At 40.9% G+C, this 26,056-nt stretch overlaps 1 protein-coding gene across 3 annotated transcripts in view; it reads right to left on the bottom strand.

Moving 5' to 3' along the window:
• Positions 1-26,056, bottom strand: part of RALGAPA2 (Ral GTPase activating protein catalytic subunit alpha 2) — a 312,880-nt gene that overhangs the window by 229,994 nt on the left and 56,830 nt on the right. For all 3 annotated transcript variants that reach the window (XM_087853775.1, XM_087853774.1, XM_045809914.2), the window contains exons 5-9: positions 14,049-14,092; positions 11,416-11,593; positions 10,517-10,632; positions 7,380-7,518; positions 5,467-5,666 (exon numbers count right to left, since the gene is read on the bottom strand). In XM_087853775.1, coding sequence (XP_087709901.1) covers positions 5,467-5,666; positions 7,380-7,518; positions 10,517-10,632; positions 11,416-11,593; positions 14,049-14,092 — 677 coding nt within the window. The remainder of the gene's footprint in view (positions 1-5,466; positions 5,667-7,379; positions 7,519-10,516; positions 10,633-11,415; positions 11,594-14,048; positions 14,093-26,056) is intronic.

Raw genomic sequence — 26,056 nt, forward strand, 5'->3', positions numbered from 1 at the left:
AACCAAGAATTCTCAACTACTGGGACGCCCGGGTGGCTCAGTCGTTAAGCATCTACCTTCAGCTCAGGGCGTGATCCCAGGGTCCTGGGACCGAGCCCTGCATCGGGCTCCCTGCTCTGCTAGGAGCCTGCTTCTTCCTCTCCCACTCCCCCTGCTTGTGTTCCCTCTCTCGCTGGCTCTCTCTCTCTAATAAATAAATAAAATCATTAAAAAAAAAAAGAATTCTCCACTATTATTTAGTACTAGTTGATTCTGGTGGCAAATGCAAAAATGGTTTTCACTTCTTCGGCACAGGATGAAGTCTGAGTCGGTAAAACCGACATACAGGCTTGGTCCAGGCCTGCACCGCCAGGATTCAGGAATTGCATGATACAAGCTACCACTTAACACTTCCCATCAACCCTCCCCAACATCTGGTTTCTTCTCACCCGACAGCTCATACTGAGACCTGTTCACTGCTGGGGTCAAGCTAAAGGGGGACACCCACAAAGCAGGTGTGAAACAAGAGGATGCAACACACCATTCTGATGTGATGCCTAAAGCCACTGAATTCCCCTGTCATGATTCTCCTACACAGCTGTGGGCAGACTGCACCGCCTTGGTAGAGCTCTAGGAACAGAAATACTAGAGTGGTAGTCAACAAACAAATGTGTTTGTATAATATACAAACTCCTACAGGGTTGTCAAGTTTGGGAGATTCACTTTTTCTAACTGCTCATCCCATGAAATACAATTTCAGGAAACCCACAGCCCACGAATCATTATTGAATGGTGCACTGAGACTTAATAAAAGTATAACTAAGGGTTATCAGACAAATAAATACAAATATCATACAAAAAACTGATACCATCCCAAACTTTCTTTTTCATTCCCAAATGGGCTTTTATGGGTTTTAATGTCAATTAATATGCTGATAGAACTGCTAAAAAATGGTCACTGCTGAAATTTTAAAATCACCACTCTGCTTTCTCTAATGTATGTTGAAGTACTTTTATCTCATACAAAAATGAATTACTAAGGACTAAATAATACTTCACCGAACACATTTTCAGCTGAAGTGATGCACCAAGAATGTACAGTTTGTTCAGGTTTATGCTGTTGTTGTCAACATAGTATACGGGATGTAAGAGCAACTGTCCTTCCGTTCTCCCATGAATATTTGTTATACCAGATTCTCCAAGTGGTAAGAAAATTTAGTCTAGAAGATGCACTAATTCATCTCCTCCCTGGTGAAAAATACTGTTAAAGGTAGTAGGTTTAGATCCTGAAGCAAATTCACTTTGGAAAAAACACACACACACACAAAAACCCCTCAAACAGACCCTTAATACAATAATAAGGGCAAAAGTATAAACTCCATTTGGAAACAGCACTTAAAATATTGTTTTGAAGGGCTTTTACAAGAGCAGTATATTCTTTGAAAAGAGATTTCGGATCAACTTATTCAGTAATATTCACTTTACATAGGCAAAATTATATTAAATTTCAAATTCCAAACAAAAACTTTCAGGAGACAAACGAAACTATATGTGCTTTTATTCCTGCAACTCTGTCTCCAGAATCTAATATTCAATTGTTTAAATTGCTGCTTTTTCTCATGTACAATGCAAATGAGGAGAAACACAGTAGACACATGTGAGATGAGGCGGAAAACACAGCTGCGAGGCACAAACAGGAGTACAGGAGGCAGCTGATTAGCTGAACAATGACCCCCCCCCCAAAAGATGTCCATGCCCTAATCCCCAGAACCTTTGAGTATCTTACCTTACCTGGAAAATGGGATTTAGAAGGTGTGATTAAATTCAGGTGTGAGAGGGAGCGATTATCCTGGATTATCTGGGTGGTCCCCATGTAATCATGAGTATCCATAAGGAGACAGGAGGATCAGACACAGAAGGCCATGGGAAGATGGAAACAGAGGGAGAAAAGGTGATATGATGAAGGGCCACAAGCCAGGGAATGCAGGAAGCCTCTAGAAGCTGGACAAGGCAATAAAATGGATTCTCCTCTAGAGCCTCCAGAAGGCAGAGCCGCACACCTGCCAAAACCTTGATTTTACCACATTGAGACTGATTTTGAACTTCTGACTTCCAGCTGCAAGGTAATAAAATGTATTGTTTCAAGCCAATGGACATTTGTAATTTGCTGCAATGGCACTAGAAGACTACTATAACAACTCACTGTGAGGCCTACTGAGAGTCTATACGATGGCGGTGACCATTTCTAGGTACGGCCATCTGCAGGGTGTGGCAGCGCTGGGCTGGATACTTTTCTGCCAGAATCCATTCCCCCTCCCTAATGGAACTCCAGGGCTCTGTGTGCTTCCTCCCCTGCGGCCCAGGTGACTCACAGGAAGCTGGCCCCATCCACAGGACCAGGGAACGGTTCTGTTTCATGGGCCATTCACATAGCCAGCTTCAAATCAGTCAGCGCCTTGTTACTGTTCCAGGAGAGACAAGTAAACTAGGTTGTCCCACTCAGACAAAAGATAAGGGCTTTACAGAAATATCTAGGTTGTCTCTGAACACGAACAAGGAAGGCAGTGCCCCTGCTGCTGGCAGCCGTCTTACAATCAGCAGGAAGTGGAAGACAAACCTGCCAGAGGGAAAGGGCAGAGTAGGGAAAACTGTACAGAATCATGGTGAGAGTGTGAATAAACCACATTCTCTGTCAGCCCTGCCATGAGCTGCTTCTTTATGAGATTAAAATATTTCTTTTTAATCTTTAAGACACTTCGAGTTATGGAGTGTTCTTCTGTTAGGATGATACAACCATCCAAACTCATTCGGGGGTCAGACCTTTATGACACTAAGAAAGCCAGATAATAAAAGTAGATGACTCACAAGTGTGAATGACCAACGAAGGAAAAAACTGGAACCTTGAATCAGTGGTTAATCTGCTATTCTTGCTACTTATCATCACCCAAATGTATTTTTCAAGAATAAGAAACTTATTTTCAGTGATGGTTTTCTGAAATTTTGAAACCAGGTAGGAAAAAGTCACAGCCTTTAAATAGACTATTTTGAATTGACCTAACAATCACACAAGATATAATGTAAAATTTATCAAAGACTGTGACTGCATTTCTTATATATGATTTCATACAAATTTTTGTCTACCTGATCATTTTTAGTTTTTGTCTACCTGATGGGTGAATAAAGGTCTCTCAGCATGGTCCAGAACTAATGGTGTTCCCTGGCTCAGTGAAATCCAGGGTCATTTTTATTTTCTCTTCCGTGAACTTCTCTTTCATCTCCTTTTGTCTGTTTTTCAATTGGATGTGTGTCTTCTCATCAGCTTGTAGGTACTCTCTATATATCAGAGGTATGAACTCTCTTAACAGCTCTGATGTTATAGATGCTTTTCACAGTCTGTTGACCGAGTGTGGCTTTACTGTACCTTTTGACATACAAACTTTTTCAAATTTGTAAAGTAAAGTGGGACCTCATTTTTTCTGTGGCTTGTGGGTCTTATCTCTACCTAAGGTGGTCTACCACTTCCCAAATGTATATATTGCCCAAGACTGTCTCCTAAATTCTTTATCATTTTGTTTAATACTTAGACCTTAAATCAATCTAGAACTTACATCAATCTGACATCTGCTTACGTATGTGATATGAAGCAAGGTTCTGAGAAAGAGAGAGAAAGACAGACAGACTGACAGTTCTTTCAGCTCTGAGGGTTATAGATTGGATTCAAAATTCAATGCTACTCTGTCTCATTTTCTAGAAGGAACTTGTGGTTTCTGTCTGGAACTCTGATAATTTTTTCTTAATTCCTAAAAGTCAAATATGTTTATGTCTCTTACCTTTGTGTCTGTTTAGCTAATTCTCCCTGGGACTCAAAGGCCTTGTTAGTCTAAGGCATGACTTTTTTTCAGCTCAAGTAAATTTTGCATTAGTTCAATTATCACTTCTGAATTTTTCTCCTTTTGTCCTCATGATACTTGCAAGGTAGGTCTGGACCTATCCTCAGATCTTATTTATTCATTTCTGATTTCCATTTCTTTGAATTTTTCCTCAGTGTTGTCAGATATTCCTTTGGAAAATCAATTTTGTTCTCAGCAATGATCATTACTGTTTACAGTTTACCTATTAAATTTTTAAACTAATGAATTTAAAGTTTTTAATTTTATTTTAAAGATTTTATTGATTTGAGAGAAAGAGAGAGAGAAAGCACGAGCAGGGGGAGAGGCAGAGGGAGAAACAGACTCCCTGCTGAGCAGAGTGCCCGATGCTGGGCTTGACTCCAGGACCCTGGGATCATGACCTGAGCTGAAGGCAGATGCTTAACCGACTGAGGCACCCTGGCGCCCCAAATTTAAGGTATTTTTTTATTTTTTAAAGGACTTTTAAAAATTATTTGACAGGGAGAGAGAGCAAGAGAGCAAGCACAAGCAAGGGGAGTGGCAGAGGGAGAGGAAGTGGGAGATACAGATCCCCCGCTAAGCAGGGAGCCCAATGCGGGTCTCGATCTCAGGACCACGGGATCATGACCTGAGCTAAAGGCAGACGCTTAACCTGATTGAGCCACCCAGGCACCCCAAAGCTTTCTTTTAAAATCTTCAGTAAGTCTTTTGTTGCTCTTACTTCAATTATATTCCCCTCAGACTTCTTTGAAACTAAGTTTCTCCAGTTCTTCAGTCAGTTCTTATCAAAGCGGTGCTTCTCCATCGAGATGCTGTCACTCGCCTGTGTGCCCTCTTCCAGCTCAGGCCTAGTCACGCTTCTGGGAACTCCAGGGCATCAGCAAACTTGCTCTAAGTGGACCACACTTTGTGCATAAAACCGTATACCTGCCATGAAGCAGCTTCTCTCGAACCTCCTCAAGTGGTTCTGCTCTACCCAGTGCAAAGTCCCTAAGCAACTCAGTCTGCTGGGAAAGCCCCATTTGTCTGTGACTGAGGACTGCAAGAGAGGGAAGATACACCACGGGCCCCACACAGAAAGAGGTCTTCACTGAAGGCCTTGGAGAGAGACAGCCTTTTCTTGCAGGGATTCCATCACGGCATCCTGAAATCCTGAGATGCTCTTCCACTCCTTCCCCTGAGATCCCAAGAGGGCACTTGGCAGTCTCACGGGTCCTTTCCATGGCCCACCTCCATGATTCCTGAGGGCCCTCCTGGTGCTGGGGATTGGTGAAGGCTACCTGATCTTATGCTCTGAGGTCACTGGTACTTGAGCAAAGGAGGGAAAATAAGAGGGGGCCAGGAGTCTGCACAAAACAGCCATCTTCTCAAAATGTCTCCCTGGCCCCCAAGATCGCCTTGTCATGGCAATGTCAACAGAGCACTGCAAGTGCTACCTCAGAGCTCCCTCTGACACCTCAGCAATACAGAGAGAGCCCACCAATAAAGCCAATCCCCATAACCAACATTCTTTAAGAACCAAAAACCCTAATAATCAATTACTTTGGTATGTGTTAGCATATTTTTACCTACGTAAAAGATAAGATGAATGACATACCTGTATGATTTTGGGCAGTACATCAACTCCATTTTTAGTGTTTTGTGTTGTAGTTAGATACTTTTTTTCCAAAAAGAAAGTTACAATCCATTTAATAAAAACAACACGAGCTGCCATGTATGGAATTTTTGTACTGTAAATGTTTTCATTGTCTCGAGTTGTAGTAATGTACAGTGGCTTTGGTCTCAAATGGGGGATGTCTGGAAGAAAATAGAACACATGATTAGGTTCGTGAGTGTAACCCCCACAAATGGTTCAGTTTTTTACTAAGCACATATGTATTTGGTTGTATAGAATAGCAACTAAAATTAAAGAACCAGAAATTATAAAAGATGACATTTTTTGGTAGACTTGTTTTTGACTCTGCCTTGCAATCTGACCAAGATGGGACAGTGGTTACTGTTACGGTTTGCTTGTTACAGCAATGGCATAGAGCTATGGAAGTACCAAGCTAATAACTCTTTTAAATAAATATGAGAAATGACATGAGATTATAATAGCAGAAATATTTTCACATACATTATAACTAATTTAATCTTATTTTATGACTGAAATAAATCTAAAAGCATGTATAGACATTTTTCATCATTTTAGGTATTTTATTATTTTTTAAATCATTTTAGGTATTTTAACATCCAATATTACACTAATCAAATCCACGGGACTTTAGTTTTATATCCTTTTCCCCTTAGATGAATCCAAAGAATATTATCAGTATAAACTACTTTATGTCTGAAAGAATTTATCTTTGAGACATCGAACACCACCGTTTTCAAAGAATTAATAAGAAGTCCCTTTATCATTCTTTATATTTCATAATCCATACAAAAAAATTACACGGTATTGGATTTGTCCAACTCTCTTACTAACTTTTATACAACTGGAGGTACCTGCATGAGGAAGACAAGTTCTCAACCAATCACTTTTAATTTCAGCATATTAAAGTATGCTCTATGTTCCACAGTGAATACAGACTATTTTACAAAATCAGAAACAAGTTCTGAAAAAAATACCCACATATATACAGCTAACAAATACATATCTCAGTACCTCGAAAGGTTAGTACTTCTACATCTTTCAAAATGCATCAAGCTTCTGCTGTTTTCCCCTGATCCAAGCATGCACATGTGTGTGTATGTATATAAACACCCAAGACAACTGAATTAGTAGTCCACATTCCCCAGATGGATTAATGTCTTTTGTGACCTTCTCCCCTCCAAAATTGTTCCTGATTATTCATTTTAACTAATTTTTGCCTGCTTTAAAATAATTGGGAGAGGAAAATTTGCCTCCCCACCCCGGAATCAATCTAAGGGATACTTGTGTCCTGTGAGCCTTCATTTCTCATAGAAGAAAAACTTTAGCAGTGAAATCAGAAATTCCCTTATGTTTCCTTCCTTTCTGGGGCTTACTCTCCCTAGGTTGCCCAGATGCCCAAACATTGGCCCCTCCATAAGAAGCTGTAAGTAGCACCTGCTGGATGAAAGATCCAAGATAAAAGAAAGGCCTACTATGGGCAGCTGCGTGGCCCAGGCTGGCCTGCCTCGCCACTGAGCAAGGTCTGGGGTCACCATACCCCACCACCTGGAAGAGAAGACTTAAAGAAACTTTATTTTAACATTAAAAGATTTTAAATATAATTACACCAAAAAAAAATCATGACACGTGTTTAACTATTTCTGAGTACAGGAGCCACAGCTCCCCTTTACTGCTATGAGCTCAGGTACAAATAGGTAGCTTGTACAAACAGGTAAAATCATTTTTTAGGAAACTTTAAACCTCTTATAATAAAGTTACCATTAAATATAAGAATAAAATGACTATTTTACTTAAAAATAAACAAAAGTCACTTTGAAAGACACTGAACAGCTTCCCTGTGGACATCCTCTAGACATGGCCCAATCAGTACTTACCAAGTACAGGTTTGTAGATGTTTGTTAACTTAGTAAATGATGGAAATAAATGAGGAAGATAATACTTTCGAAACAATGTAAAAAGAAATTTAAAACCAGTATCTTGATTCTCTTTATTCTTCCACTCCAAGCTTGCAGCCTTTGGATAATATGTGGGAAAGAACATATGTACATTTACATTTCAACTTAATGTCTACTAAACTGGAATGCTGTTATCTTATTAAAATTCCTAACCTAAATTAAAAAAACTTGCCAAATTATGATGAAAAATAATGTTGACAATCATGTAATGAGATATCTTAAAACTCAAACGATGACAAGAATGAATACCTTAAAGTGGTTAACTATGTTAAAGACATTTTTACTGAGTATTAAAAAAAAAAAAACCCCAAAGATACCATATTTTTAAAATCGCTCTACTCATCAAGCCTGTATTTTTTTCCAACTTTTCTATAATGATTTAACATTCTTTCTGCCCTTAAAATATTTAGTCAGATATAATCTGGTATTTTTTTTTAAACTCAAAAAGGGCCATTTATAATAAACAGGAATTAAGGAAATAATCCCTCAGAAGAATTTCACGCAATGTTACATGGATACATGAAATATCATTATCATCAGAAGGCCAAGTTACAGAAACTTGAAAAGTGCATTGTCCTTATTAAAAGCAATCCACAGGCTAAGATAAGCCAGACCTGCCAGTCCGGCTACACCTGTCACAGGTTCCTAATACTGGTTGGAACACAGAGTACTCTAAAGCAGAGCTTCCCGACCTCCTTCATGCCGTAGCCCACTTAGAAAGTGGAAACATCTGTGCAGCATCTAAGGTCAAAGGATGAGGGGCTTTGGCTGCCCCTGGGGCAGAGGGGCTCCATGTCAGCAACCTGGCAGCAGTTCTCCGGGGTGAGCCAAGAGAGAAACTCTGCTCTGAGGACTCAGTAGAGAGAAGGGAGGGAAGAAGTGTGGGATGGACATGCACATACAAGTCTGCACACTATTCAGGGGGTTCACAGTCTACATAAAAATCCTCACCCTCTATCACCGGCATCCTTCCTCCAGTGGGATTCTGGGGATTATGTCATATCTGAGATTGAACAGTTCATCAGTGACACATCTAGAATGAGACCCAAGTGCCCCAACACATTCAACTTCTCAATACTCCCCACCAATCTCCGGGGACAGATGGAATACTCTACCACTTCTGAACAGGTGGAGTCTGAAATGCAGGTGCAATGGGCCAGTAGGGCCAAAATACACAGCTTCTAGAGGACAAGAGAATACTCCAGTCTGCTCTCGGGATTTTGGAGTTTTTGTGTTTCTGGTGCTGGATAAAGGAAATGGGAGAGGAGAGCAGACAAGATTACCCAATAGGACAGAGTAGTCAGAAAGGGAGGCAAGGACTGAACCTTGAGGGACAGCGGAGAGAAAACAGACCCCTAAAGAAAACTGGCAAGAAGAAAGGGAGGAGGAAAGAAGGAAGAAAACATTAAGGGAAGAGGGCAGTCATTGTCAGATCACCTGAAACACTAAAGTGTTCTTTCTCTGGACTTGACCACTAGACCTCCTTCATGGTCTTGGGCCTCCTTCTTAGCAGTGACAGGGAAGGGGCAGGTAGAAGTGAGTCTCAAGAGAGGAAGTGGACTGAGCAAAGATTATAACATCAACAAACTTGGTTGTGGAGGACACAGAGACTGGACAGAGTTCCCAGGAAGAACTTAGGGACAGGAGAAGTGTTGGCTGAGAGAAAAGAATTCAGTAGTTTGTTTTTGAACCATATCAGAAATGTAGACTAGGGAAAAGGGATCACCTACTGAAATCATGAACTAATGATCGTAACTCCACATTCAGTTGGTAAACATCACAGAAAGGAACATGTGACATCAAGTTGGTCTGTGCTGGTGGCACAAAGAGACACCTCCATATGCTTTCGCCCCATCTTCCGGCCTGCCCTGCCTATTCCCGATCTGCCCATTCAGCCTCTAGGCCTGCCTCCTCCCCGATCCTGCCTTGCTAGCATAGGATTAGGGGTCAGGAAGAAGAAAAGAGTCAAGAACAGATTAATATACTATGAGGGAATACAAAATATATATGGGTCTCTGCCCCACTTCCTGGCATAGGGCCCCTAAAACCCTTGTAATTTCCTAACTGATAAGAGCACGAGGAGCATCTTTTCTTTTAATAACACAACTCATAGAGGTCTCGTAGGCTCCCAGATGGCTCCTGAGTGAGAGGGCTGGTCACCAGAAACACCACACCATGATTAGAACTTAGAATTTTCAGCACGCCCATCCCGACCCCTCCATTCCTCCAGAGAGGGAAGAGGGGCTGGAAGTGGACCATGCCTATGTGAGGAAGCCTCCATAAAAATCCCAGTAGCAGGGGTTTCAGGGAGCTTCCAGGTAAGTGAACATATCCACGTACCGGGAGGGTGACAGCTCCACAGAGACAGACATTCCTGTGCTTGGGACCCTCCCAGACTGTACCCCTTGTGTCTCTGCATCTGGCTATTCATCTGTATCCTTTATCATCTCCTTTAATAAGCTGGTCAATGAAAACAAATGTTTCCCAGAGTTCCCTGAGCCACTCTAGCAAATCAGTCAAAGCTGAGGAGGAGTTTGGGAACCTCTGATTTGTAGTCAAGTTGTTCAGAAGCTGTGGGTAACCTGGGGCCCTCCTACTTGTGACTCGCACCTCAATGTGATGGAACAGTCTCATGGGACTGAGCCCTTAACCTGTGGGATCTGACGCCATCTCAAGACAGACAGCGTCAAAGCTGAGTTAAACCACAGGACATTCAGCTGGTGTTGCAGAGTTGTCTGGTGAGGGGAAAACCCAAACATTTGCTCACCATAAGTGCTAGAAGCAAAGTGCTCTCTCTGAATGTGGTAATACTACGAAAGTGATGGAGAACTGAACTTTTTTCCTTTACATACACACTCACACAAAATAGTATGCATGCCAGGTCTTTGCTGATTTGAACTGACACATATTCTATTTCTAGCAAAGTATCACAAAGAATCACCTCAAGGAAAAAGCAAAGATACAAAATATGGATAAGCAGGAAGAAAAGAAGCAATGTCTTCTCTTTCCGATCAAGAGTAAGACCATTACTGAATTATCCATGATTCTGCTCTTACCTGAATAACTATATATTTCAACAGTATCTGAAGAAAAAAGCATGTTTGGTCCTCAGCAATCTTTTCCCCTGATATGGCTGGCAGGAGAGGAGTGATTTCTTCTGGATATATCTTTGCTGCAGAGTGGGGAAAAAAGGAGAGCTCTTTCACCAAAGTTAAAATGATTTTTTTAAAATGGCCGCTATTAAAATACATCTGCTGCTCTGTTGGAACCTGCTCACACTGTACTCCAGGCCACTGTGCATGAAGGGCTTCGAAATATGGTACCAATGTCCATGACGCCCCCTCTCCCTCTCTTTCAAATTCTGCTTTGGTCAGTCTAAGATCAAGTACCTGTCAATGGGCAATCAAGTGTTATGCACTAATAAATCAGTGGCCCTAACTGCCAAGTTTCTTGAAAACTCACAGGACTCAAATGGCTGCCATTAATACTCCCAGGAGGCCACTACTGTCCTTCCATGAATGCTGCATGAAAATACAGAGCTGGCCAGAAAGAGCCTGGGTGAGCAGATGAATGTCCACTCATGAAACAATCATCATGAGGACAATAAACAGTAGTTCAGGATGGTGGATTTAAATCTCATTAACAGCCACGAAAACACTCCAGACACACCATGTGTCTCTACTTCTTGCTATTGCCAACATCTGTCCCCTCCCTTCCACTCCTGTGTCCACCACTTCAGTAAATTTCTCCTGTCATCATTTCATATAAAATAGGCTCTGGTTCTTCCAATTCTAATGTCCGTAAGACTTTAATGTGAATATGAGCAGGGAGTAATTCCTCCTTTGAACCCATCTATGAAATAAAGATTTCTATTCAGGAAAATGGCAAACCGAGGAATTCCTCAATGTAACTTCAAGAGTCATTTCAACCTGTGAGGTCTGCTAATGCTCCTCACCATCAGCCACACTAGGGTTAGGATTGATGAGTGTCTCCAGCGTACAGGGCCCTCTGGATGACATGATCGCTGGGAAACCAGGCACGAGGCAAGCAAAAATCAGCACCTGCTCTTCTGCACAGTGTGTCTGAAGTGCTTGAAGCCACAGAAGAAACAGCCTGATTCCTTCACATCTTATCTAAAAACAAAATTAAAGGTGACAAAATTAAACACTTACATGTTTATGCAGAGATACCCTGCAATGCAGAATCAGTTCTGAGAAAGAAAAACTAGAAGTTAAAGGTACTGTTAAATTCCTGCACCAAGTTCTTAGTGACAAAGAAGCAGGCATGCTGCAAGAAGTACAAGGATTAAGAGCTTGGGGTCTGGACCCACAGTGCCTGGGCTTGAATTCAGGCTCTGCTGCTTGCTGGCTTAGCTGTGGCCAGTGGAGAACCACTGAACAACTTCCCTGTGCATTAGTCTCCCCCTCTGTAAAATAGGGATGATAACGGAATTTACAACAAAGCACTCGTATAGGGTTAAGTGAGTTACAACAGTGCCCCTATCCACAACAGCTGGTTATCCTCAAAAACAATGCAAAGATAATTTTCCTCCAAATTTACGCTGTGCTTTGAATAGGGTTTATGTCATATCACTACAATATTCACATGTATAATGCAATGTTCTTGAAAAATCTTAGAGCTAAATAAAACCTTGAAGACCTGGTTCAATGGGACAGGGCAGCTCTCCATTTCCCTGCCTCATGTCCCTACTCTGCTCTCTCCAACAGCTTCCCTGGGCTCTGAACGACCAGTATGACTTGGTGGCATACATCAATACAGGCACATGTGCCCTTTGTCCTCCTCTACACTTACTTTCAGCTCCATCCCATTCTTAGAATTTATAAACACAGGTAAGAACTTCCGTTTCTGGATTTCTAAATGGCTGAAAGGATAACACCAATAAAAGAAATTAAATAAGGAGAAAAGATGAAAAACATGTCAGATGAAGCTGAAAGATGCAGTGAGCTCCAAATGTAGGCAGGTGAGGGACTGGCTGATCTCTCAACTACACCAGGGTGGTGCAGATTCCTCAAGAGGAAGTGTTTAAGCCAAACATGAGGCTCTGCAGGAAAGCCAAAAGAAAAGGGGGAGGAAAGGGGAGGGGAGGGGAGGGAAGGAAAAAGAAAAGGAAAAGGAAAAGGAAAAAAGCAAGCTTGGCTGACTCCCCATAGAAGTCAAATATACTGAGACAGACACCCTGTCTGGAGACAGTTCTACCCCATCAACAGTGGATTCCAGGACACACTCTCAGACATGCCCATGGACACACCACTGCTGTGTACAAAACTTTAGGACCAATCACACCCATCCCCCTTCCCCAAGCAGGCAAAATAAGTTGCTGAATACAAGAGACATTGCTGAATACAAGAGACCAAAAAATGACAGGGCTCTATGTATATCTAACCACATCATATTAAATTTAACAGAAGGAAAGTTTCTACAAAATACTATTACATCACCAACTTTTTATGTTAACTGTATTTAACAAAATGTAAATAAGGCCAATAATAAACATGAGGTCACAACCTGATAAGTTTTTTTAATTTATTTATTCGACAGAGATAGAGACAGCCAGTGAGAGAGGGAACACAAGCAGGGGGAGTGGAAGAGGAAGAAGCAGGCTCACAGCAGAGGAGCCTGATGTGGGGCTCTATCCCATAATGCCAGGATCACGCCCTGAGCCGAAGGCAGACGCTTAACCGCTGTGCCACCCAGGCGCCCCACAACTTGGTAAGTTTTAACTATAAGACTAAATTGAAATAGGAGGGATAAAATATGGAATCTATTGTGAAGCTAAGAATAGTTCACCTCCCTTTTTCAACATGTAAGAAATAGTTAACATCAAATTTAAGTGACTATGAGTGTTTAAATAAGTATAAAACAAAAAATATTTGAACTTATCAAAGGTACACACAGAACTACAAGGGAATAACTTCCCATAAAATATGTATTTCTGGCTGGCTTCTTTTGCCATTTATGTTTTAGGGTCATCTTATCCAGCATCGAATAGTATATATCATTATAAAAGGTATGTTCGTTTTAAAATGAGCCAATGTTAACCTAAAGTACAAGATCGATGTGCTGCAAAGAGGTAAACATTCAACAGGAAGGCTCTGCTGCTCTTTTCCCCAACAAGGGTTCTCAAAACCAGCAAAAATCATTCAGAGACAACTATAATTTTAACAAGATTACTGGGGTGAACAGAATCCAGCACAGGAACGCTGAAGCTCGGAGAGGAACTCCAACCCCTTCCCTTTCCTGATGATAAAAGTGGAGCAGTTAGCGTCTTGAAAATGGTTCCCTGACTATACACAGCAAAATAAAAATTAGAACTCCGAATTCCAAACCCTGAATCCCAAGCCCTGTTCTCTGAATAATATTTAAAATGTCTATCACAGTAAGGTATGATATAAGAACAAAAACTCTAACAATATTTGCCATATAATTTTCAATTTAAAATAAAAAGTAAGTTTAGTGGTTTTTAAAGATCTTTTTTCCCCCCAAAATGGCCTAGTTTTGTCACTTTGTGGCACTGATAAATTTAAGAGTGATGCAAAATGCCATTGCACATTCACCTAAAATAAATACCTTAATAGAATTTCCAGTGTGTAGAAGCTTCTTTAAAGTTGAGCCTGAAAGTTCAAAACAGAGTTAGAAACAGAGTACATAAATTTATACCATACACAAAAAAAAACTCAAAATGGATTAAGATATATTTTAAAAGATCAGTTTTAGGAAGAAAATATGTACTTGTGACAAAAGATACAATTTTTAAAAAATAAAAGAAAGATGACCTTCAGAAAAAAAAGAAATGTCATAGGAGAGAGAGATATCTTTAAGATGAAAGTACTTTAAGTATGAACGTCTTCAAAACTCTTAAGAATCAAAATGATTCATATTCAAGTAACATATATGCCCACCATGGATTATGTATAAATATCTCATCATGCATAAAATAAATGATTTTTTTAACCTCTAAAGTTGAAAGTAAAACTAGCTATTCACAGAACATTTACGAGAACATTTTGTAAATATTCAAAACAGCAAGTTTCTTTCCTTGTGGTGACAATCACATTTATGGGTTCAGTTCTCTAATGGAACTCTGGTCACTGTCAAGGAGAAGGAATCAAAGTTTACTCAGAACTACACCAGTCAACTGCAAAAACTTTGGTGCTGCATCCCACTTCAACTACAAAAGTCTCTCTTACGAGGACGGAAACATATTACCTATCATCCTATAAATGTGTTCACGTCTTAGTATGGAGATGGCTTGGCAACCCAACTAAATATTAGATGTAGGCTCTAAACGGGATCTTAACCTTAAAGAAGGAAGTAATTTTTAAAAATGAAAATATATTGGAAGTTAGGCAAGAGAACATGTCCTCCCAAATTTTTCTGGGAAAAAAGAACTATTTAGATCTGCTGATGAGAAGTTTTATGCAATAATTAAAACTTGGACATGAAACCATATTTTCCCCACCACTGTATTTTAAAGAGATGTTCCACCAAAAAACAGAGCCAGTCTCAACAAATTTCTACAGATCATCTTTATGTGGATAGATACATGCATGTTAGTTAAATGCATACGATTTTCTAACTGTTGTGCCATTTATAATACTGAGGCTTAGTGGAAACTCACCATTGTTATGACCATAGTACAGCACTAAATTACCAATGGTTTGTGAGTGAGTAAGGGAAGTTAAAATCCTCCCTCTACTTCTCCGGTCACCAAACCACCTCCAGTAATTTTCGGTCTAGAGCCAGCACTTACTGGGCTAAGCTCTCTCACAGCTACCGTTCAAGTGCCTGTGCTCATGGGACTTTTACCCCATACCTCTCCTTAACCTGGGGCCATGTTCATCCATTCTTCGACAAAGTCTGGTGTGCCATAGTTTAATACTGGCTCCAGTATGCCCATGAGGACCTCCTGTGGTTGGCACTGTCAAGAGACACTCCACTCCTCAAGAGATTTGAGATAAATTCTGCACACACAGCTCTCTTTCCGGACATCTAGCAAATCCATCATCTTGCAACACATTCTTGGAAACACTTTCTCCTGGTCATTGTGCATGAGCACCGGGGCTTCTCAGTCCTTTCTCTTCTTAGACTAGGTCCACAGTTTTAACTTGTACGTTTGGCCTACCCACAGCTGTCTATATCCACCCATTTCTACATGGAGAGAAGAAAAAATCTTATAGAAATGACAGCCTTTACAAAGAGACATACAGACTGTCTGATCCATATGTGCCAATAGTCCCTGACTTTTTTTTTTTTTTTAAGATTTTATTTATTTATTTGACAGAGATAGAGACAGCCAGCGAGAGAGGGAACATAAGCAGGGGGAGTGGGAGAGGAAGAAGCAGGCTCATAGCGGAGGAGCCTGATGTGGGGCTCGATCCCAGAACGCCGGGATCACGCCCTGAGCCGAAGGCAGACGCTTAACCGTTGTGCCACCCAGGCGCCCCTGACTTTTTTTTTTTAATTAACCTGATAATTTGTTAGAGCAGCGATAGAAAATGAATACATACGTATTTGATCTAGCCCATCTTGTTGTATTCAGAAACTCCTGAATGTGTGAAACAGTACAGGTTGGCAGTTACAAGCCAGAGTCAGAAGTCAGACTGCTAGGGTTGAACTGATTCTATGAACTTCTAACTTCTATTGGCTAACTTTGATTGTATTTTGTAAATATTCTTTGAATGTGAGTCTTGCTGCTTTTCAGGAGGGCTGGGTCTAGGACAAGAAGAGTGAGGGGTCTGCACAAGATTTAAGGGGACACCAAAATTCAGTAATCAAAGTAAGTAATATTTTAATATGATACTTTCTAAAAATCAAAATTAATGCAAAAAAATCCATGATGAACATTATTAAAGTTTAAATAAGTATCAGTGTTCAGCTAAGCCATACTGGAGCTTAAGGTACAAGGGAAAGTGTGTACCACTATAGATATGTTTTTATGTATTTTTAATGGTTAATTTCTTCCAGAACATTTAAGCATTGAAAAAAAAATCTCAATATTGAACAATCAAAAAAGATTAAAACTCACCCTTAAATATTTTGTTTATAACAGAGAATGCATTATAATTTTATTTTCCTGGCTTTAATGGAAAAAATTCAACAACATTCTCAAAATCTTCACTTAGCTTACTTTTAGTTCTGAGAACTGCAATGCTTGACAATTTCTCTTGACAAAGTAACAATCTTTTACATATCTTTTGAAGGCCACTGGTTCACAAAGAAAGTTCTAATCCAATTTTAGCATTATAAAATGGATTCTTATTTCATTTTAATTCTTTTTCTATTTTTATTTTTTTTAATTTATTATTTTTTAAATTTTTTTATTATATTATGTTAGTCACCATACAGTACATCCTGGTTTCTGATGTAAAGTTCGATGATTCATTAGTTGTGTATAACACCCAGTGCACCATGCAATACATGCCCTCCTTACTACCCATCACTAGCCCATCCCATTCCCCCGCCCCCCTCCCCTCTGTTTTTGTGCCAATACCATGCTGTCTTTGTGATCACAGCTTTTGTAGTACAGCTCGAAATCAGGCATTGTGATGCTCCCAGCTTTGTTTTTCCTTTTCAACAGTTCCTTGGCGATTCGGGGCCTTTTCTGGTTCCATACAAATTTAAGGACTATTTGTTCCAGTTCCTTGAAAAATGTCATCGGTATTTTGATCGGGATAGCATTGAAAGTGTAGATTGCTCTGGGTAGCATGGACATTTTAACTATGTTAATTCTTCCGATCCATGAGCATGGAATATTTTTCCATCTTTTCGTGTCTTCCTCAATGTCTTTCAAGAGTGAGTTATAGTTTCTAGAATATAGATACTGTGTGTCTCGGTTAAGTTAATTCCAAGGTAACGTATGGTTTTTGGTGCTATTGTAAATGGGATGGATTCCCTAATTTCTCTTTCTTCAGTCTCATTATTTGTGTACAGAAATGCAACTGATTTCTGAGCATTGATTTTGTATCCCACCACATTACTGAATTGCTCTATAACTTCTAATAGTTTGGGAGTAGATTCTTTTGGGTTTTCCATATACAGTATCATGTCATCTGTGAAGAGAGACATTTTGACTTCTTTGCTGATTTGGATACCTTTTATCCCTTTTTGTTGTCTGACTGCTGTTGCAAGGACTTCTAGTACTATGTTGAATAATAGTGGCGAGAGTGGGCATCCTTGTCGAGTTCCTGATCTTAAGGGAAAGGCTTCCAGCTTTTCCCCATTGAGAATGATATTTGCTGTAGGCTTCTCATAGATGGTTTTTATGAGATTGAGGAATGTACCCTCTATCCCTACACTCTGAAGGGTTTTAATCAGGAAAGGATGCTGTATTTTGTCAAATGCTTTTTCTTTTTTTTTTTAAAAGATTTTATTTATTTATGTGACAGAGAGACAGCCAGTGAGAGAGGGAACACAGCAGGCGAGTGAGAGAGGAAGAAGCAGGCTCCCAGCAGAGGAGCCGGATGTGGGACTCGATCCCGGAACGCCGGGATCACGCCCTGAGCCGAAGGCAGACGCTTTAACGACTGCGCTACCCAGGCGCCCCTGTCAAATGCTTTTTCTGCATCTATTGAGAGAATCATATGATTTTTGAATTTTTCTTTCTGGATAAAATCTAAGACACCAATCGATTTGCGAATGTTGAACCACCCTTGCATCCCAGGGATGAATCCCTCTTGGTCATGATGGATAATTCTTTTAATGTACTGTTGGATTCTATTAGCCAGGATCTTGGTGAGGATTTTGGCATCCATATTCACTAGGGAAATCGGTCTGTAATTCTCCTTTTTGACGGGGTCTTTGCCTGGTTTGGGGATCAAGGTAATATTGGCCTCATAGAATGAGTTTGGTAGCTTTCCTTCTGTTTCTATTTTTTGAAATAGCTTTAGGAGAATAGGTATTAATTCTTCTTTGAATGTTTGGTAGAATTCCCCAGGGAAACCATCCAGGCCTGGAGTTTTGTTTTTTGGAAGGTTGTTTATCACTGACTCAATCTCTTCATAATTAATTGGCCTGTTTAAAAAATTGGTTTCTTCCTGTTTCAGTCTTGGTAGTTTATAGGTTTCCAGGAAGGCCTCCATCTCTTCCAGATTGCTTCATTTATTGGCATAAAGCTGTTGATAAAAGTTTCTAATAATCCTTCCAATTTCATTGGTGTTGGTTGTGACCTCTCCTTTTTCATTCATAATTTTATTAATTTGGGTCCTTTCTCTATTCTTTTGGATAAGTCTTGCCAGTGGTCTGTCAATTTTATTGATTCTCTCAAAGAACCAGCTTCTAGTTCTGTTGATCTGCTCTACTATACTCCTGGTTTCTCATTCATTGATTTCTGCTCTAATCTTGGTCAACTGCTTCCTCGTGCGTGGATTAGGTCTGTCCCTCTGTTGCTGTTCCAGCTTCTTGAGGTGAGAATATAAAAACTGCATTTTCGATTTTTTCTATTCTTTTGAGTGAGGCTTGGATGGCTATGTATTTCCCCCTTAGGACTGCCTTTCCAGTATCCCATAGGTTTTGGACCATTGTGTTTCATTCTCGTTGGTCTCCATAAATTGTTTAAATTGATTTCTGATTTCCTGGTTTATCGAATCATTCCTGAGCAGGATGGTTCTTAGTCTCCAAGTGTTTGAGTTTCTTCCAAATTTTTCCTTGTGGTTGAGTTCCAATTTCAGATTGTTATGGTCTGAGAATACGCAGGGAATAATTTCAGTTTTTTGGTATCGGTTGAGAGCTGTTTTGTGACCCAGAACATGGTCTATTCTTGAGAATGTTCCATAGGCATTAGAATAGAATATTTTTTGGTTCTGGGGTGTAGTGTTCTATGTATATCTATGAGGTCCAACTCGTCGAGTATGGCATTCAAAGCTCTTGTTTCTTTGCTGATTTCTTGCTTAGGTGATCTGTCTATTGCTGATAGTGGAGTGTTGAGGTCCCCTACTATTAGCATATTTTTATCTATATGTCTCTTTATTGTGGTTAAGAGTTGGCTTGTGTATCTTGCTGCTCCCCTGTTGGGGCATATATATTTATAATTGTCATGTCCACTTGTTGGATACATCCTTTAAGAATAATATAGTGCCCTTCTGTGTCTCTAACTATAGTCTTTAGTTTAAAATCCTATCTGTCTGATATGATAATTGCTACCCCAGCTTTCTTCTGAGGTCCATTGGCATGAAAGATGGTATTCCATCCCTTTACTTTCAGTCTGAATGTATCTTTAGGTTCAAAATGAGTCTCTTCTAGACAAGAAATGGATGGGTCATGTCTTTTTATCCAATCTGCAACCCTGTGGCACTTATGGGAGCATTTAGGCCATTTACATCGAGACTGATTATTGAGAGATATGATTTTAATGATGCCATGCTGCCAGTAAAGTCTTTGTTTCTATCGACTGTGACTTTCTGTTCTGTATCACTCTTGGGGCCTTTTTACCTTTATAGAACCCCCCTTAATATCTCCTGTAGGGCTGGTTTCGTGGTTACGAAATTGGTCAATGACTGGCGATTCTGGAAGGTCTTTATTTCTCCATCAATTCTGAATGACAGCCTTGCTGGATAAAGGATCCTTGGCTGCATGTTTTTCTCTGAAAGAGCTTTAAAAATGCCCCCCCAACCCTTTCTCTCATTCGAGGTCTGTGTAGACAGGTCTGACGTAATTCTGATACCTTTGCCTTGGTACGTGAGAAATTTCTTTGCCCTGGCCACTTTCAATACTGTATCCTTGGATCTAATATTTGTGAAATGCACTATGACGTGACGTGGCATAGGTTTGTCGTGGTTTAGCTTGGGAGGGGTCCTCTCTGCCTCTTGGACGCGGATATTTGTTTTCCTTGCTAGATTAGGGAAGTTTTCAGCTAAAATTTGTTCAAATGTCTCTTCTAGACCTCTTTTTCTCCACCCCCTCAGGGATGCCAATGATTCTGACATTGGAACGTTTTACTGAGTCAGTAATCTCCCATAACCTACATTCATGAGCATGTATATTTTTAAGTCCAGATTCTATTTTAGTTTTCTCTTCTACTAACCCATCCTCCAATTCGCTGATACGTTCTTCTGCCTCATCCACCCTGGCCGTCAGAGCCTCTAGTTTTGACTGCATTTGGCTCATAGAATTTTTAATTTCTGGGATTCCCTCTCGTTTCTGCCCTTAGAGATTCTATATTCTCATTAACATTTTCGTTAATACTTTTTTCAAGTCTACACATCATCTTGACCATTGTTACTCTGAATTCCATTTCTGATAATTTGGTTATATCCATACCCATTAGTTCTGTGGCAGAGGCCACAGGCTCCTTGTCTTTTCTTTGCTGGGGGGGATTTCTCCTTCTTGTCATTCTGATGCGGAGAGGTTGCGGGGTAGTCCAGAACCCAAATTATTGACTGGGACCCAGGCCGTGCAGCCTTATTTTATAGGGATCATAGGGATGTGGGCTTCTTGATTTTTCAGCCTGGCTTCTGAGGGAGGGACCTGCCATACCGATACTCAGGCAACCCTGTTTGGGTAGAGTCTCCGTGTCCCCTGCGAGAGGGGATGGGGGTGGGCACACTGTGAGCCGGTCTTTCTAGGCTTTTGTTCTCTGGCGGCTTTCCCTGGCAGTTTGCTGTGCCTCTTCTGAGAGTCAGAGCAGCAGAGGCCGAATCTCAGCCTCTGTCTCAGAACAGAGGGATTGCGGCCCGTTCTCCACTGATGTTCTGGCCACTGTAACTCTGTTTCTGTTGGTGCTGCTCAACCCTGCAGCGTCCCGGGATGTGCGCCCCATACCCAGCGTCCCAGCCCTCACTTTCAGGACAGGCGCGTCTCTGTCCTTTGTGTTTCTAACACCACCAGCCGCTAGCCGCCAGCCGCCCCCGCATGCTCCCGGAGCTCCCGGTCTCAGTCTGGTTCCAGTGAGCACACCGGAGCTCCGTTACAGTCTGGTGGCACGCGTTCCCCGGCTCACAGTCTCAGTCTGCTCTCTCGTGGGTGCCGGTCCGCGAGTCCGCCCGCTCCGCCATGCAGGGGGCTACCGCTTCCCGGTGCCCGAACGCGGCGGCTCCCTCCCCCTTCCCTTTATCTTCCGATATCTGTGCGCGGTTTCACGGCTCCCCGCTTCGTACCTCAATACTCAGTGCTGGAGATGTTCATTTGTAGAGATCCAGCTGTATCTTCCTTCATCTCATGCTGATTCCGTGGATGTTCAGGCTGGTCTGGTACCTATTCAACTCGATTCAGGGGACCAACTGAAAAAGGGGTCCCCTACTCCTCCGCCATCTTAAATCCGACCTGGTTTTAATTTTCAAAAACTCTCTCTGTATCATGCCTCAAGCCAATTAATAAGCAAAGGCAGTATACCACACCAGGAATGGTACAAGAACACGGAGAAACCCGCTTTGGGGTGCTGGCGTGCAAGGTGTGCTGAAAGTTGCCAGTGGAGCAGGAACACAGAACTTTCTGGCACTATAGTATCTACAATAAGCACTCAGGAGCAGCAGTCCACTGGAGGAATCTGAAATTAATCTCAAAAGGAATCAAGGACCTAAATGTGAATCATACTAACTATAGCATTTCTACAAGAAAACATAGAAGATCTTTGTGATCTCGGCTTAGGCAAAGATTCCTTAGACGGGACACCAAAGGCATGATCCATAATAGAAAAACTGATAAACTGGACTTTATAAAAATTTTTAAAGTTTACTCTTTGAAGGACACAACTAAGGAAATGAAAAGACAGGTCAGAGATGGGGAGAAAAGATTTCCAAGTCACATATTTGACAAAGTACTTAAATCTAGAATATATAAAGAACTATCAAAATTCAATATTAAGAACACAAACAACTCGATTAAAAAAATGTTCAACTGATGAGTGGATAAAGAAGATGTGGTTCATATCTACGATGGAATATTACTCAGCCATCAGAAAGGATGAATACCCACCATTTGCATCGACATGGATGGAACTGGAGAAGATCATGCAAAGTGAAATAAGTCAAGGAGAGAAAAACAATTATCATATGGTTTCACTCCTATGTGGGACATAAGGAATAGCTCAGAGGACCACAGGGGAAGGGAGGGAAAACTGAATGGGAAGAAATTAGAGAGAGAGACAAACCACGAGAGATCAGAAGGACAGAGGTTGTGCTCAGATACAGGTCTGCATGATGACAAGGGTGCAGAAGATAAAGTCGAAACCATGGAGGGTGAGGGGTTGAGGAGCTGATGGGTAACTTGGCATGAAGGCAAAGGACTCGGAGACAGTAAAGCCATTAAAAAAAAAAAAAAAGGCAAGTAAGCAGAACATCAGAAGACCTGGCGGCAACAAGGAAGGACAAGTTCTAGTCAAGGGAGATGTTTCTACAGAGGGGGTTGTGGATTAGGTCTGGAATGGGCCTTGGAGAAAAGAAAGACCATGATCTCACCCCACAGGCCTGAAGGAGACAAAGAACCTGAGAGAAAAGCCAGGTTTCAAAGAGCCGGGGAGGTGAAACCAAGAGGCTGGGGCTCTAGGGGTGTGGCTTAACCCAGTAAGAGGATTTCCAGAGGACTGAGTACAAAGTGAGAAGGAGGGCAAGAAATGAAGGGTAATATGTACCCCAGAAAGCACCCCAGAGAGGACCCTGGGAAGACACCAAGTGGGTCAAAGGGGAACTAGGCTCAGCCATCACCTGGTAGACACAAAGGCATGCAGGGTCCCCGTAGTTCAGCCTGGCTGAGATGCATCTCTGGGGAATTCCTAGTGTAAAGTGCACAGAAGACCCTGTTCCCTCAGGAAGAGGGGGTTGTGGTGTGCCCTGACTATGAGGGACCCAGGGAGGGCTGTCGGGATCAGACTCCCCAGCAGTAGTTAGAGCTCAGTGTGCTGTAGAAACTTTGAGAAAGAAGGCTGCTCAGAGGTTGTGTTCACATCCCAAGCACTGTCAGGCCACTGGGTAGCCCCAGACATAACGCGAGGGATACTCTTACAAAGTCATCAACAAATCTGCAGTGTATTACGCATTGGTTTTTATATTATGTATCAGAAGAACCTGGCTGAGCAAACTAGATGAATAACGATTCCTATAAAAAACACATATGAGGTACTCTGTGAACCTTCCATTTGAGCCCACTCCTTTAAACTCAAGGGCTATTTATTTTGAAGATTTTTGATATAAAACATCTCTAGTACAAAACAAATCCTTCCACCCACAGCAAACATTTACCACATACAGGCATAGCACTGTACGCTGAACGGGACGGGAAATGTGCTTCCTAGAGACTCATGAGCAGTAAACCCTCATAAAGCAAACCCATATAACTTGAATCCTGTACTGATGATGCATGGGCACATGAAAGGGGGCCACAGCCTGTCCCTGCACCAAATATTCTTGGTTTACTGATGTGCCATTCTTTATCATCTCCTCACATCCTATCAGCTCTCATTATTACAGAGATAAGCCTTCAAGTGCCACCCTTGTCCACCATGATGTATTGGCCTAAAACTGACTTTAGGAAAATCTTCCCATTCATAATGAGTCATGGGAACTTACAAACAGTTGAGTAGCAGGTTGGCAGACATCACGGTTGGTGAGTGTTCTGTCAGTCACCTCCCTGATCTTCCTACCCTCTAAACCTCACTTGAAGCAGTATCTCTAGATACCTGGAATAATGAACAGTGTTCATTTCACATGACAACACTAAGAGTCCAAACAGGCTTCCTCATTCAATGGCTTATATATAGCAAGGAGCCAGCCTTTACATCCTTACGCATAGAGAAATTTATAGACTACTTTCTCCCTCTAAAAACAGTTTAGAGAGAAACAGAACCTCTCTCTTTGCTACTGACAAAACAAGATCACAGGATAAGAAACTGACTTCAAATGGACTTCACACTGTGGCAGTTGATGCTTCAAATTAACTTCTTCTTTCTCTGTATAAGCCTGGCTATCTGATAGGTCTGAGAACTTTTAAGACTTGCAGAATATAGGACTTGCTCTTATTTTAGGTTTCTATACTTAGGGACATTATTTGTAGTGTGTGGCAGGAAGCATACCAAAGCAGTGGAGTGTGAACCCAGCTTCAAGGTTCTAACTCAGTATTCCAGAGTACCTTGGCTACTACCAGCCATGGTAACATAAGTAGTTTATACAGTAGTGGTCTTCATATTAGGTAAGAAATATTAGATATCTAGAATATAAAAGATCTAAAATAAGGGATACTAGGTATGTAGAATGCCTGGAATTGACTAGTGAAAAGCTTCTTGTCCTACCCTCAAGAGGTTTCGAGGAAGTCAAGAAGATACCGATGCTATGGAAATATTTAATGCACATTCCTTCCTTTTGAAATCTGGTGTTTCCTTATACTCTCAGTTTTTATAACTAACTTGGTCAAGACCTTGAGTGACAAAATGGTAGCCATTTTAACAAATCCAAATAAACTGAGAAGAATGCAAGAGAACGAGGTCAAGAAAATGTGTAGAACTGCTCATCCACAATCCCTTATCAGCAATTTCAAAATCTAAGAAATTATGAAAACAAAAGCTTTGTGTGTGTAATTCACTAGTGGACAGGACCTGATCTGCATCTGAACTCATGTGGTGGCAACACCCGACTAACCTGAGGTTATTTTGGATGTAGTTAATCCACTGATGCTGAATATTCATATCTTAGGCTACAGAAATAAGAATTCTCTTGGTTACAGGAGAACGTCCAGTCCCCTGGGCTGTTATATATAGACACCAACATTGTGTTAATGTTTATTAAACATCAATACACCACACTGCTATTCTAAAATCTGAAAAATTCTGATTCCAAAGTACATTCAGCCTTAAGATTATAATAAAAGGTATGGTGACCTAATCATCAACTTCTACCCAGTTTGATAAATCATGCAAAAATACATTTATCTGAAAAGAGCCTGTTTGATTCAAGTATTAGGCATATAAGCATCAAAATAAGGATGATTTTATATGCAAATGCTCATACTTCAACATTCTAAAACATGACTTATTCTGACCTTGTTACACAGACAGCTTATTCTATACACTAGATAAACTAGCTTATTCTACAAAAAAAACTAGATAAACAGCACCTGTTCCCATGCTAGCTCAGGAGACTAGTACTCTGCAATCCCAATCCAAGAGTCACTGTTCGCAGTCAGACACTATTAAACTGTGTAAAAGCTAACTGTACCTGCAATTGTAACCAGTCCATGTGGTAATTGTAGCCAGAATTAAGGTGATACCATAGACCGCCTACTAGATGCATAAAGTTTCACAACACAAAGAGCAAATGAGTTTCTACACCCATTCCTAGTAAGTTTATTCAGGCTGAGGGGGGCTATTAAGCTTCAGACATTTTAAAGTACTCTCTGTAGAAAATGAGTAGGGTTTTCATACATACGATATAAACAGAATGAACGGATTATATCTAGCACAAATAAAAAGGTCTGCATGCAGTTATTTCTCATTTTCATCTATTTCTCCTACACCACGGAGTGTTACAAATACCTACAATTCCCCTTCAGATTATACTTACCATTTCATTTTTAAATTTTTACTTTAAATACACAATGTCAAAGTAGCAATTAACAGAAATGCTACTGATAATGCTAAAATTTAAAGAGAAACC

The sequence above is a fragment of the Ursus americanus genome, chromosome 22, assembly GCF_024610735.1.
Source record: "Ursus americanus isolate L20-20 chromosome 22, mUrsAme1.1.p, whole genome shotgun sequence".
Classification (NCBI taxonomy): Eukaryota; Metazoa; Chordata; class Mammalia; order Carnivora; family Ursidae; genus Ursus; species Ursus americanus.